This window comes from Eptatretus burgeri, chromosome 13 (genome assembly GCF_056783735.1).
Source record: "Eptatretus burgeri isolate ZD-2024b chromosome 13, Ebu_testis_v1, whole genome shotgun sequence".
In the NCBI taxonomy this organism is placed as follows: domain Eukaryota; kingdom Metazoa; phylum Chordata; class Myxini; order Myxiniformes; family Myxinidae; genus Eptatretus; species Eptatretus burgeri.
The window spans coordinates 2,265,588-2,280,434 of record NC_140973.1 but is presented as its reverse complement, the minus strand read 5'-3'; the positions used below and the strand labels follow the sequence as shown (position 1 = coordinate 2,280,434).

Here is a 14,847-nt window from a genome sequence, read left to right as displayed (position 1 = left end):
GAAGGGGTTTGCATTGCATAGTTAAAAGTGCAATCCCACTTTTACTGAACCCTCAGTTGTTTTCTCATATTTAGCGATAATCGAACTGTGGACAAATGAAGAAAACAAGAGGCTGCACAGTACACGTAAGGGGAAGCAGTGAAACGCTTTATTGGATATTTTTACTCAACATCTAATGTTGTAGTCTCATTTCATTTTCATAATTGTGAAAAAAAATTCGAATGTTTTGACACAGCTTTATAATATCAAGCATTTAACATGAGCATCGTAGTAACTGGATATTTTACAGTTTTTGTATAAATTATAACACCATGTTACACATCACATGGTACAAAACGTGTGTGTGTGTGTGTGTGTGTGTGTGTGTGTGTGTGTGTGTGTGTGTGTGTGTGTGTGTGTGTGTGTGTGTGTGTGTGTGTGTGTGTGTGTGTGTGTGTGTGTGTGTGTGTTTTTAACACAACTTCAGTTTTTCAAAAAAACTTATGAGAGTTCGAAAACTGAAAGGGTTAAAGCAGTATGCAAATATCAATACTTCACCGATTGCTCTGGCTACACTGTGTAAATGTTTCTGTGACAATATTTACTGTAGTTAATAAACAAATAATAATGCATAGTTAAGTTTTCTTTTTCACAAGGATCAACCAGACTCGGGAATACAATGGTTAGAGCGTCCGCACCGAGTCTGGGAGGTCAGTGGTTCAAAACCCAGCCGAGTTATACCAAAGGCTTTAAAATGGTAAGAGCTGCTTCCTTGCTTGATGCTCAGCATTTAAAAGGACAGAACACAGACAAACTACACTGGAAAGGCAATGGCAAACCACCCAATAAAACCCTCGTCAAGATACTGCTTTGGCTCAAATGCTCTGTAAAGCGAATATGGTGCGGGTTTTTTGTTTTGTTTTGTTTAAAATATAGCGTTCACCGAATAAATTTTCAAAGAACCTTTTCACAAATAACTCCCACACACTGAGTTTTTGTTTTGAAAAAAGATAAAGATTGGTGCATTGAATTTCGCTTTTAGACACACACACACACACACACACACACACACACACACACACACACACACACACACACACACACACACACACACACACACACACACACACACACACACACACACACACACACACACACACACACACACACACACACTCACTGTGGCCGAGCCCGTGTGTGTCTTATTGCTTCACGCCTCCGCTTCTGACTGTGCTCCCTCAGTGTTACCACAAGCTCCTGCCACTCACCATCTGCCCTTTGTGGTGCTGCATTGCGGCAGAATAAATCAGGGCCCTCTGTTGGACAGATTTACACAAGGTAGTCGTTAGCCTTTGGAGCATATCAGCGTGGGGGGGGGGCGAAGAAAAGTAAAAAAAAATGCAGGTAATCCACTTGGCACCCGCCCCACACGATATTAAAATATTAATATTATTGTTCGTCTTCTCAATGCAAAATAATATATTACAAAAAAAAGTATTCGTCACACCTCGAAGTCTTGGATCATTTGCAAAGAAGAAGAATGGAGGTTTTGTCACCATTCCAGTCTGCCTTTGGAAGAAAGTTAAAGTGAGAAATTAATGCTTCTTGCTTTATATCTCCAAATATTTTATGGACATTAATTAAACAATCAAAATCATCCCTTGACTGATCCAATCATCATTCTTTGCAGCACACTTCCAACAATGTGAAACAAATATAACTATGGCAACATGATAAACACATCAATCGATAATAATTAATAATCTTTTCATTATTATGTACTCAATTGGGCCTTTTTGGACTTCCCAATGTGTCAGCACTGTGTACAAAATCTCCTATTGTGGTGAGTACATTAAAATAATGGCTTCTATATCGATGTGAGCTTTTATATATTTATTGAATAAAAACATTGTACACGTATCAGTGCGACCAACCTTAAAATTCTCGGTGCAACAGAATTGTTTTTTGTAATTTTTAAAGTCAAGGTGCACTAATTACAGGATATTTATGGTAAAGTTAATTGGTGGCCAAAAACAACATTTGATTTACAACAAAAATAACTAAATAGTCCAGTCAATGTAGCAATTTTGAGGGGGTAACCCACCACTAATGGCAAAAGAATTGTTTCCACTGCAGTGCATTTCAGTAAGACCCCCTAATCACCATACTTAAAGCCCTAAAAAAATCCTAGCAAGGGAAAGTAGTGTAATTTGCATAATATGAAAATTAGCTTCCGCAATAAGAGAAAATTCATATTTTCACTATAACTTTGCATCTAAGTACCCAATTGAAGGAAAGCAAGTGTCCAAACCCATGTTTTGAAGGTCAGTGAACATGATAGGCACATTTGCAAATTAATATTTTTTAATATAATTTGCATATTATGCAAATTAGCTTCTGTCATAAGAGAAAATTCATATTTTCACTATAACTTTGCATCTAAGTACCGTATCCGATTGAACCGTAACCCTAACCCTAACTTGTATTGTTTCTGCACTGTTATTTCATGAATTACAGATAGCTATGGCTGAGTGTGTTTTCTGTGAGAAGAGTTTAGAAAATGGTCTGGATACTGCAATCCTATGAGAAAATGGGAGCGAGAGTATCAACAGGGCCAGTGAGCAGCAAGGAAGTAGTGTAAGAACTCATAAAGGTCAGCGAGTACACACAGAATGCCGACGGATTTTCACTCATCCACAGACGATTGCAAAGGCACAGGAAAAAGTAAATGAACAAGATCAGCCCTCACCGTGTATCCTTCGTTCAGAAACGCCAATGCTCAGTTTGGACAAGCACTGTTTGTTTTGCGGTGAACCAGCTACTTACAATGAGAAAAAGCGTGATGGCATGGATGTCTATCCAGTAAGAACCACATCATTCCAAAATATTGTCTTACATTCATGTGCACAAAGGAAAGATGAATGGTCTACGTTAGTTTCAGGCAGAATTGCAGATGCTCATGACCTAATCGCAGCCGATGCAGTTTACCATCAAAGCTGTAATGTCAACTTCAGGACTGGGAAGCAGGTTACACAGCAACACTCCTCTGGACTAGGTAGTGTTGCAAAGAAACAAAGGCTTGGCAGACCAAAGAAGCAGAAAGATATGAAGCATTCCTGTTGGTTGCAAAGTACCTGGAGGAAAATGATGATGAACAGATTACAATAACAGACTTGATTGAGAAAATGGAGACAGGTCTTCTGGGTTCAGAGGTTGCAGCTTATGGCTTTACACATATGAAGAGTAAACTCATGGAACATTTTGGTGACAATATCATAATAACCGAGCTGAATGGGAAGCCAAATGTTTTAACTTTTAGCCAAACAGCAGCAAATATTCTCCATAACTTTTACAAGGAACAGAAGAAAGAAGACCCCAATATTGAGAAAATACGAATGATAAACAGTTGCCAAGCTTATCAAGAGTGACATAAAGGCAGGTGACTCTTCTTAGGATGTATATCTGACCAGAGAACAGATGTCATCAACAGAAGCAGCTGAGCAGTTCATTCCACAGTCACTACTGATGTTGTTGTAAGGTTTGTTCGTTGGCAAAAACACTGATCTTAAGGTAGCATCAATTGGACAAGCTATAATGCAAGCAACAAGGCCAAGAGTCATTCCAGCCCCATTGCAATTTGGACTAGCAACTGAAATGCATCATCAGTTTTCATCACGGTTTATCGTAGATACTCTTCATAAACACGGCTTCAGTTGTTCCGATTCTGAAGTGCGGAAGTTCGAGAAAAGTGCCGCTCTTACACAAGGGGCAGAGTTGCCTGAGCCTGAATCTGGAGAGTTCATTCAGCATGTTGGTGACAATGTTGATCACAATATAAGAACTCTTGATGGCTTTGGAACATTCCATGGAATGGGGAGTATTTCCACTTTCACACCAGGAAAGCTGCTTAGTAAACCTGTACCAAGAGTATCAGTGACAACAGATGACATCATAAAAGTGGGAAGGATCAACATCAAAACTTTCAAATCTCAGGACACAGGACGTAATGTAAATTTCCGAGTTGTTAAAAAAGGCTGTTCTGTTCTGCAGCTGTTCTGCAACAATAGAAGTAAATTAATCCTTGAAAGTTGATGCAAACAATTCCTACAGGTGTCCCAACTTTTGTTGATTAGTTACAAACCTTCTTTCTGCATAAAAGTAGTGTTGGAACAGACTGTGTTGCTACACCCTCTGAAGCATTATTTTGAACAATATTGCACTGCAGGAAGTAGTATATTGCTATCATAATGGCGAGAAAAAGACAATTAACAAAGGAAGACAGACAAACCATTATAACCCTTAAAAGTGTAGGTCTTTCCTTTCAAGACATTGCAAAGGAAACCAAGGTGTCAGTGAGTGCAGTTTCCTCCACCATCAAAAGGCACTTGGAAACTGGAGGAAACTCTGACAGGAAGAGGTCTTGCAGACCCAAAGCCACAACACAATCAGAAGACAAGTTTCTGAGAGTCAACAGCTTGCGTGATAGGCGGCTCACAGGACAGCAGCTTCAAGCACAGCTTAACACTGGTCGAAGTAAAGAAGCCTCAGTTTCAACTGTGAAGAGAAGACTTCGAGCTGCAGGTTTGACAGGTCGAGTGGCAGTAAGAAAGCCATTGCGAAGATGACAAAATAAGAAAAAGAGGCTTGCTGAGCCATGAAGCACCGCCAGTGGATGACTGAAAACTGGAATAAGGTCTTATGGACCGATGAATCAAAATTTGAAATCTTCGGTTCATCACACAGGGTTTTTGTACACCATCGAGTAGGCGAAAGGATGGTTCCTCAGTGTGTGACACAAACTGTCAAAAATGGAGGAGGAAGCATGATGATCTGGGACTCTTTTGCTGGATTCAGAGTGGCGATTTGCACAGAGTGACTGGCACCCTGAACCAAAAGGGCGACCACAGCATTTTGCAGCACCATGCAATACCCTCTGGTCTTCACCGAGTTGGTCAGGGGTTCCTCCTACAGCAAGATAACGACCCAAAACATACCTCCAGGCGATGCCAGAACGACCTTCGAAGAAAAGAACAAGACGTTGGGCTTCATATCATGGAATGGCCAGCACAGTCTCCAGACTAAAACCCCATCAAGCTGGTTTGGGATGAACTGGACAGAAGGGTGAAAGCAAAGCAACCTACAAGTGCAACACATTTGTGGGAACTTCTACAACAGTGTTTCTCCTGACAAGATGGAGAGCTTGCTGTCAAACCTCGACACAGATTCTGAAACCGGTCCAGACGGCATCAGCCCACATGTCCTAAAAACCTGCTCTTCTGTTCTTGCTCACCCTCTCTCTGTTCTATTCACCCTCTCATTTGCTCAAGGTCATCTGCCATCTGCTTGGAAATCAGCAAACATTACTGCGATGCATAAAAAGGTGCAAAAACAGATCCCTGCAACTACAGACCAATCAGCCTTCTGCCAATCATCAGCAAGGTGATGGAATCCATCATCGCTTTAGACATTAAATCCTTCCTCTTCACCAATGGCTTGATTTCCGATCATCAATGTGGTTTCAGACCAGGTCACTCTACCCTGGATATGCTGCTTCTTCTCTCCCAACAATGGATGGAGGTCCTCAATGCCGGACATGAAATCAGAGCCATATCCCGAGATATATCATGTGCTTTTGAGACGGTCTGGTACCCTGCCCTGCTCACCAAACTCTTCCTGTGGTATTCAAGGCCATCTCCACTCATGGCTCGCAGACTTCCTCTCCTGTCGCAGTGAACGTGTGGCCCTAAATGGAGTTCTTTCATCCCTCTTCCTGTCCAGGTTGGAGTTCCTCAAGGTAGCATTCTGGGCCCTGTTCTTTTTTCTGGTTTTCATCAATGATCTATCTGACTCTTGGGAAAATCCTCTTTATCTCTTTATTGATGACTCTACCCTCTGCCGTACCATCTGTCATCCTTCAGACCGGCATGCAGCAGCTTCTTCGCTCTCTGCAGATCTGGATAAAATCACAAACTGGTCCAACATGTGGAACATGTCTTTCAGTTTCCTGGGAAAGCCACATTTCAAACCTCGCCTCCAAAGCCAGTCGCCGACTGGGAATCTTCTGTTGTGCAAAGTCCTTCCTCAGCCCACCTGAACTCCTGACCACTTACAAAGCTTTCGTCCGCAGCCTGATGGAGTACTGCTCTTCCCTCTGGGCTGATGCTCCTGCCTCCCACCTTTATCGGCTTCACGCTGTGGAAACCAAGGCATTTCAGATCATTCACATCTCCCGCAATGAGGCTGACTCTTTGGGCCTCTCACTCTCTCAACGTAGGCTGGGCGGTGGTCTTTCTGTCTTCTACCATCTCTGTAATGTCCGGAGAGCAGTGAGGCACGTAGAGTCATGAGGGTTGCCATAACTCTCTTTATTGCGTGTCAGGATGTACACTACTACGAGCCTCTAGCGGACGCGAACAGCAATATGCCCTGCTGACACATGACTACCATCACAACTCCTCCACGCCCCCTGCCAATACACCACACTCCTCCCTCCTAAAAGTATGATTATAAAATGACAATTATAATGACAAGCAGAAATTGAAAAGAATACGACGACACACAAAAGCAAAGAGGAACAAAAATGACATCAACCATGTAAAACCCTCCAAATACCACGGCACTCGACCTAACCCCAGGGTGATTGTCGGGCTGAGAAACAAACCCAGATGAGACGGCACAAAAGAAAACGTGCTTCATCTGCACAATAATGCCGTTGTGTTAAGCTGGTACATAATGCACTCTTCCATCCCCATCACCTCGCGAGTGAGGTGGAATCCAAATTCAGTGGACTGAGTGCTCGAGTACTGAGTCGCCCGACGAAGTCAATGGTGTTAACAGACCCTAATAACAATGGCCGATGCAAAGAAATAAAGAGGGAAGTCAGGGAGCACAGTATAACTATGCAGCAGAGGCGCCACCAGACTGCCCACCTACAAGTCCCCTGACTAGGTCGAGGTGACACGCTCAGACGAACCCCCTGCGCGGCCGCCCAGCTCGCTCCTCCCCCACGGACAGAAACAGGTAAACACGCTGAGTCCGCCAGACGCGAGGGCGTCGGCGCTGGCGGGAGCAGCGGGGAGGGTGGCCTTGGCGAGATAACACCAGGCCCCAGCGAGATGAACGGGAGGGCGACGCTGAACAGCGCCGTCGTTCCACGTGCAAGTCGAACCGGCAATTAGCCGGCTGCAGTACCACCAATCCCATAACAAAACCACGCACCAAATCCAGTCGAGATCTCAATGCACGTCCGAACGGACGATCAGCGTTAACTGGATACATATCAGGGTCATACAACAGCAAAAACATCGTTTGCGCAGAGGCAAACTTCTCTTTACGTACAGCGCGTTCCCACAGTATAATCCTAACACATGAGAGTGCAGCGAACTGCGGACTGTCATCGAAGACAGAGATCTGGAAAATCTCTTTATTCGCAACGACTGTCCGCAAGTTATTCACATCATCGACAGCATTGATCCCAATCAAACACATTATGCTCACACGCGGACTGTCGGTATTTGCTTTCATAACGCCATGCTGAATCACTCGTGCCGCGAGAATCAAACATACAACAATTAACAATTTATGAACCACGCTGTGCGCATGCCTCTGGGTTGTCACGACGTTGAGGCGACTTGCGCGCAGGTCCCCATCTGAACGTCGAAGAGGACACCGTCGATGGTCGCGTTCCGCGAACTTCTTGAATGCGACCGGCTCGCTCCAATCGCCTGAACGACACGGGTGTGCACTGTATCCTGAGCGCAGCGCAAGCGCGAGAGCCCGTCGCAGCTGGCACACTCCCCGTTGCTCCGGAACCGTATATCGTAGTTGCAGGAAGCAATGAACGGAAACCCATGTTGCATCACCGCGGCTCCTGCCGCCGGGACCTCGCCCTCGGGTATCGAGGGAGGCCCGGGCCCAAACGGAGACACAGGTGCACCTGGAGGTACGAACTCTGAAACAGGAACCTCCTCCCACCGATACTCTAATCGGCTCGGCACGGGACGTCCAAGGCCACTGGCTGGCGCCGTCCAACCTAGCCCGAGGCTAGCCAGCCAGTCCCAGCCCAAAAGAGCGGGCCCCTCCCCTCGTACCACAAACAATGAGAGTAGGGCGCTTTGACCTTGGTAGACCACCGAGACGTCTGTCACAGCAAGTGGTGTAATCGCTTCGCCGGTGTACGTGTACAGCGAAAAGGTCGTCTTGACCAGGTGAATACCGCGGAGTTCACGAGCGGTCTGTTCGCCCATGATTGACACCGCGGCCCCGGTATCAACTTGAAACACGATCAGTGCCCCGTTCACCTCGACCTCCACTGTCATTGTTCTTGTTACCTTCGGACCAATTGAAAACAGGCTCAACATCGGCTGCATTTCCTGCTCCTGGCCGCCGGGATCGCTATGCCCAGGCTGCAGGCCGCACTCCAGGTTGCTGGGGTCGTCCCGCACCTCGCTATCCAAGACCTTAACGGTGGCCCCCGCCATTCGACACACACGCTTCAGATGTCCCACCTTGCGACAATGCAAACACACGGTGTTTTTATATGGGCACACCCGCCGGAGGTGCTGTCCTCTACACCCCCAGCACCCCTGTGTGTTCATCTCGCTGCCCGCGCGGCCGAGCTGCGGTGTGCGGCCTCGGCCCGCACCGAAAGGCGTGCGCGTGGCCTGGGGCCCCTGGGTCATCGCGTGGACCCCAGGGTCACCTGACAAGCCCCAGCTGGGATCACCCATCAAGCCCTGGCCAGCGATGGTTCGGACATCTCCGAGAGTTTGCTCGACAGCTGAAGCAGTCTCGACCGCCGAGTGGAATGCAACGTCGACACCTCGCATCCACAGAATCGCCGACACCATTTTCGCATCTTGCAACCCAGAAATAAAGTGATCCCTGAGTCGAGCTGGATGCTCCCCCGCCGTGAACTTGCAGGCCACGGCCGAATGCTTCACTAGTGCCACGAAATCTGCGAGGCGCTCCTTCGCACCCTTCGCAAGGTGATCGAACTGGTATCGAGCCAGCTGCAATGACTTTTCCGGCGCCATGTGGGCTTTCATCTTCTCTACCACGTCCTGAAACGACAACCCGTCGTCACTGGGCTTGTCCGGCGCCACCAAATCACTCAGCAGTCGATAATGTTCCATTGATAGCGAGGCGAGCAAGATCAATTTGTGCTTGCTCTCGTCGTCTACATCATTCGCATGGAAATAGCACCCCAACTGTTCTGAAAACAATTCGAAGTCGTCTCCGACGAAGATGGGCACTCGTCCGTGTGCCGTGCCCCGACCTTCCACCATCCTCGAGCCGTCCTGCCGTTCACTCGACGTGAATTCGCAGGCGACGGCGAGATGTCTGGCTGCAGGACTCGACCCGCACCGAAGACTGTGCTTGCGGCCGCGGGCACGCGAAACTCGCGATGCGCTTCCCTGGGCTCCTCGCCAGGTGATCAAACTCGAACCACGCTAGCTGCGCTGATTTTCCCGGCGCTCCGTGCGCCCTACAATCCAATTGCTCCAGCCACGACTCAAAGTCAATACCGAGGAAAACAGGCACTCTGCACGCGTCGATCCGAAACAGACTCGTCGCCAATGTAATGTCCGGAGAGCAGTGAGGCACGTAGAGTCGTGAGGGTTGCCGTAACTCTGTTTATTGCGTGTCCGGATGTACACTACTACGAGCCTCTAGCGGACGCGAACAGCTATATGCCCTGCAGATACGTGACTATCATCACAACTCCTCCACGCCCCCTCAACGCTCCCTGCCAATACACCACAGTCTCATCTCCAGCCTCGCCGCCCATGCTCTCTCTGCGATTTGTCCCCACCACATTTCCGCAGGGCACTCAAGATCCGCCAACAACCCCCTTCTGGTAAATCTAGCAAAATCACGAATCAATGCTCACCTTCACTCTTTCAGTCCTCTTTTTTTTCCCCGTCTTTGGAATAAACTCCCTCACTCTGTTCAATCCCATTCTTCCCTCCAGGCCTTCAAAACAGCTGTTCACCACCACCTATCATCCCCCATCCAAATCGTCGATGTTTTCTACCCCCAATAATCCACCCAAGCCCACCTCCTTCTAATTCCCTCATTTCCTTCCTGAAAGTCCCTGTAATGTCCATCTTGTATTCCCAATGTTTCCCGCCCCATCCCTCCCCCTTCCACAGATCTCCTAATGTCTCTGTTCCCCACTGTTTTTTCCTTCCCACTCCCTCCCACTCCCTCCCCTCTTGTCTCATGCCCCCTTGCTGTGCGTTGTGTTGGCTCTCATACGAGCCTCAACAAGGCATACAAATTTTTTTTTTTTTTAAGTTTTGGGAAGAACTTTCCAAACAATATTTTATTTCCATTGTCAAAAGAATGCCACGAGTATGTTCGGCTGTTATATCTGCAAAAGATGACTAATTTGATGAGTCAAAAATTTAGATTAAATGTTGTTCAACAAAACGATTCCATGATTTCTTTTTTCTCTGCAATTGTTTATTTGTTCTATGCTTTAATTTCAGAGTACATTGAAACATTAAACTGCTTAAATTTCAGTAAAAAATGGAAAATAGAGGTGTTCTATAACTTTTGACCAGTAGAGTATGAGAAAGACCCACCCACATCTCTCACCTGTGAATGGAGGGAATAGCCAATAAGCTCTCACCTAATCAAATAAATCCAGGTGGCGAGGATTATATAAATAATTGTCCCCTCCCACACTCCTCCAGCCGAAGAAGCTGCATAAAGCAACCCAAGAAGATTTACACAAGATAAGTGCGACACTGTTTCAAACCTTTCCCAGAGTTCAACAACTATAAAGACGTTTACACAGAGTACACACATGAGAATCCCAATGCTACACACCCCCTCAGCTATCCGGACCGGTTTCATCGCTTATTGGCGAATCATCAGCGATAGCGCAGACAGCAATGCATAGCAATGAGGCTCTCAAGCATGTACCAAGTGAAAACGTCAAAAGCAGTCAATATATAAATAAAGAAAGACCCACCCACATCTCTCTCTTCATATTTATCCACCGCATGACAGAAATGTACACGTACACTTTCGTACACTCGACATCACCTCTGAGTTTTAAAACTAAAACAACACGTTAAAAACTGAACAAGGTACATTTTCATGGCAATGGAAATAGTCATGATTAATATTTGAAGTCTTTAATAGGAAGGGGTGGCGCAAGGCAGGTGAAAGGGTGGGCGTCTGGAGGGGTTTTGGGAGGGGAAGGGGTGGGGTAGGAGTCTGGAGGGAAGGGTGGAGTGAGAGGAGGGAGGAGGACTGGTGGGAGGAGAGAGGGGAAGGGGTGGGAGGGGGCGGGGGACCTGTGGGAGGAGGGAGGAGGAGGAGTGGGAGAGGGGTCCCAACCTTGCCTGGCAATTTCTACTGCAAGTCACTGATAAAAATTAGAGTTCTAGGATCCAGATTCAGATCTTCACCAAAATCTCCTCTGTTCATCCTTGTCACACTCCCAACTTGCACATCAAGTTTAGTCCGAATCCGTCCACAACTTTTTGAGACATCATGCTCACAGACAAACAAGCAAACAGGGTGAAAAATAACCTCCGTCCACCTTCGGTGGTGGAGGTAAATATCTAATCACACATGTGACCATTTAATCATGAGCTTGAGCCTGGGAGCAGTTTTTTTCTTTTCTTAAATCATTGTTAACGTCACGTGTTTTTATGAAGACAATAAACTTTAAATGGTGATACATTTTCTGAAGGTGCTAGATATGATTGAGTACGAGAGTGAGGTCCAGAGCTATTGTGTGATGATCTCTGATATCCTGAGAGTAATGTGACATAAATAAGGGAAAAAAGTAGATGGCCTGAAGTGAACATTTTTGCGATTTCACGACCTGTACACCACAGCCCAAAAAACAAGAACTGCAGAGTTCATAGTAGAGAGCGACTGATATATTTGTTTAAACAATGTAACGGCCGATATTCGGCTTTTTGAAAAACACATCGGAATCTACATTTATACCACCGATGTGCCCCAATGTTTTATACCAGGCCATTGGGTGCGTTTGAACCTCCCCGTACCTCCCCCAAATTACAAAGGTCCACATTTGTAGAAGCATTGATTGATTCTTATTAGTTGGTGAATTCGCAAGAAAAATAAACAACCTGAACGTTGGCCTTCCTGAATCACGTGTGGCTCACTTGTATTATAACCTGCACAATCTACCTTCTGTTATTGCTTTCCGTCTCACTGAATGCTTGTGTTAATGTAATGAACTTGAAGCCACCAGTGGCTCACGGGCCGTGCAATGAAGAACAGAGGTCTAAAAAGATGAAACAAGTCACGAACACACGCAGACAAACACATGGCTTGACGTCTAACAACTGCTGAGCTAGGGGAAGGTGACGTAACGTCCGGGAACTCTGAGTACAGATGACGCGGTCTTTCTCTTTACACTCAGGGGACAATTAAGAAGAAATTTCCTCCTTCTCATTGATGGCAACCGATGGTGTTTATTTGTGCTAAATCCTTTAAATGTTAAACATCAAGCAAGAAAGCAGTTTGCACCATTTTTTTTGGTTTGACTCGAAAGCAATAATCTTTCGCAAATGCCACCCTTACCTGCTTGAAAAGCTTTTGACTGCTGCCACTCCATTATCAGTTCCTTGAAGCTTTTGCACATCATCACAGTCATCATCTGAGCTGCTGCTGTGGAGATTGTGAAGATGTGACCGTGATGGTGCAGACTTGCTGACGCGGCTTGTTGTGCAATTCATATCTGCAGTCAAGTGAACAAAGGAGTGGAGGGGAAATGAGGACACATCAATATGGGGATGAATTGAAACACCCAAATCTGAGGAATATTCCTCTTTACTGGTCGAAACAAGAGTTTGACCTACTCAAAACGAACAGTTGTCAATAACAGTTCATGATTCATCATAGACCATGTCAATACATTGATCATATAATTACAAATAAATATCAGTGAGGTCAGGAAATGAAATTACATCGGTAGCCTCAATAAAAGACCACTCAATCCAGGACTGTTCAGGTGCGATGTATCCACCTGAGGAGGAGGTAACATAACTGGAATATGCAGATATGGAAACACTTGTTATTTTCATCATCGTGAGCGATTTCTTACAAGGGAACTCTTGAATAAAATATGCTCAGTGTAATTTCTGTCTCATTGCTCTAGAAATGTACAGCATTGAACTTCCCTGAACATCTCCAACTTCACATCCATAAATTTTTTTTTGTATGCATAGTCGAGGCTCATGGAAGAGTTAGTACACCAAACTAATCAGGACATGACAGACAAAAACAGGATGCAAAAGGAACAGTGGAGGGGGTAAAACACCAACAGCAGAGTTGAAGGTGAAGATAGAGGACAATTTGGACAAACAATGGGTGTGGGTAGGAATTGGGGGAGGCGATGGGGCAGGAGAGGACATAGAGGGTTGGAAAATATGGACACAGAAGGAAAGTACCAGGAGGGAGAAGTGGAAATTTGGAAGGAGGAGGGATTGGTGTGGTGTGAGCGGGTGTGTTAACGAGGGTAGAAAAGGTCATGGTTTTGGATTGGGGATGATCTGAGATGGTGAACAGCTACCTTGAAGACCTGGAGAGAAAAATGGGATTGAATAGGATGTGGAAGTCGGTTCCACAGGTGGGGGGGGGGGGGGAGAGGAACAAATGATTGGAGGTGAGCAGCAGTGATTCTGAATTTCGGTAGTTACTAGAAGGGGGTTGATGGTGGACCGTGTGAACCCTGCAGAAACTAGGTTAGGGGGTGGGGGGAGGGGGTAGGGGACAAAGCAAGGAAAGAGCGGAGAGTGCAAAGCACTCAAAGACCAGAAAAGGGGAGGTAGAAAACAGAGACCACCGACCTGTCTGCGATGGCGAAGTGATTTGCCCACAGACCTAGTTTCAGAGTGGAAGATTCCAATAATCTTGAAGGCCTTGGTTTCCACGGCATCAAGCTGAACAAGTTGTGATGCAGAGAAGCCAGTCAAGATGGGCGGGAGGGCAGTACTCCATCAATCTGCGGAAGAAGGCCTTGTAGGTGGATCGGAGTTTTCGTGTGCCAAGAAAGGTTTGAGCGTTTGTGGGTGCGTGGGAAAGTTTGAGTGTGTGGGGGTGCGGGTGAAGTTTTGAATGTGTGGGGGTGTGGGTGAAGGTTTGAGCATGTGTGCGAATGTGTGTTTTTTTTTTTTACATTTTCATTGTTCTTTGCATAACCCCTTTCAGCACCTTTATTGCAGACTGGATCCTGATGGAATCTGTTCAAATAAACAAAGTAAATGTGTGTTCGACAAAGCTTGGGACTGGATGGGTAAAAATCCAGACCCAGCTATAAATTACCATCCTGGTGTTTCACAAATCAATCAGAAGTGTGTCAGACAAACTGTTCAGCCTGGCGGAGGTATGCGCTGTACCGATTGCTGTTCCAGTTATTTCATTATTCCCTCTTGCTAATCATTCAACTTCATTTCACAAATTCCTTTATGAGTTTAATCAAGTACAATTACTTTTGGATTTAGAAAGAAGTGATGTTGCGTTTAAGAGGGAACTCTTTGTCCTTCATATATTAAGTACTAGCGTGCATCGGCTCGCTACTCTCGCCTCCATACATTGTTGCAGAGATTGACGTCACAGATTTGCTTTGTTGTCATGATTTACACCAATCATAATACAAATATTTATTTTCTGCAAATTTCTTTGAAGTATCGGTGATATATTTATTTTAAATTTGTGACATAAAAATGTCTAAGTGGTCTAAATGGTCACGGCTCTAAGCTGTCTAATCTGTCTGAAGGGTGTAAGGGGTGTAAATGATGTTAAGGTCGAAAGGGTCTTCGGGGTCTTTTGGTCCTCAGGGTCTTCTGGATCTTTACGGGTCTTAACGTTCAAACA

General features: G+C 45.7%; 1 protein-coding gene across 2 annotated transcripts in view; it reads right to left on the bottom strand.

Moving 5' to 3' along the window:
* Positions 1-337: 337 nt before the first annotated feature.
* Positions 338-14,847, bottom strand: part of NOL8 (nucleolar protein 8) — a 54,013-nt gene continuing 39,503 nt past the window's right edge. The window contains exons 13-15 of one of the 2 annotated variants that reach the window (XM_085850796.1): positions 12,553-12,709; positions 1,487-1,548; positions 338-1,295 (exon numbers count right to left, since the gene is read on the bottom strand). In XM_085850796.1, the coding sequence (XP_085706922.1) occupies positions 1,156-1,295; positions 1,487-1,548; positions 12,553-12,709 (359 nt within the window). In that variant the 3' untranslated portion in view covers positions 338-1,155. The remainder of the gene's footprint in view (positions 1,296-1,486; positions 1,549-12,552; positions 12,710-14,847) is intronic. The other variant, XM_085850797.1, reaches the window with a different exon arrangement.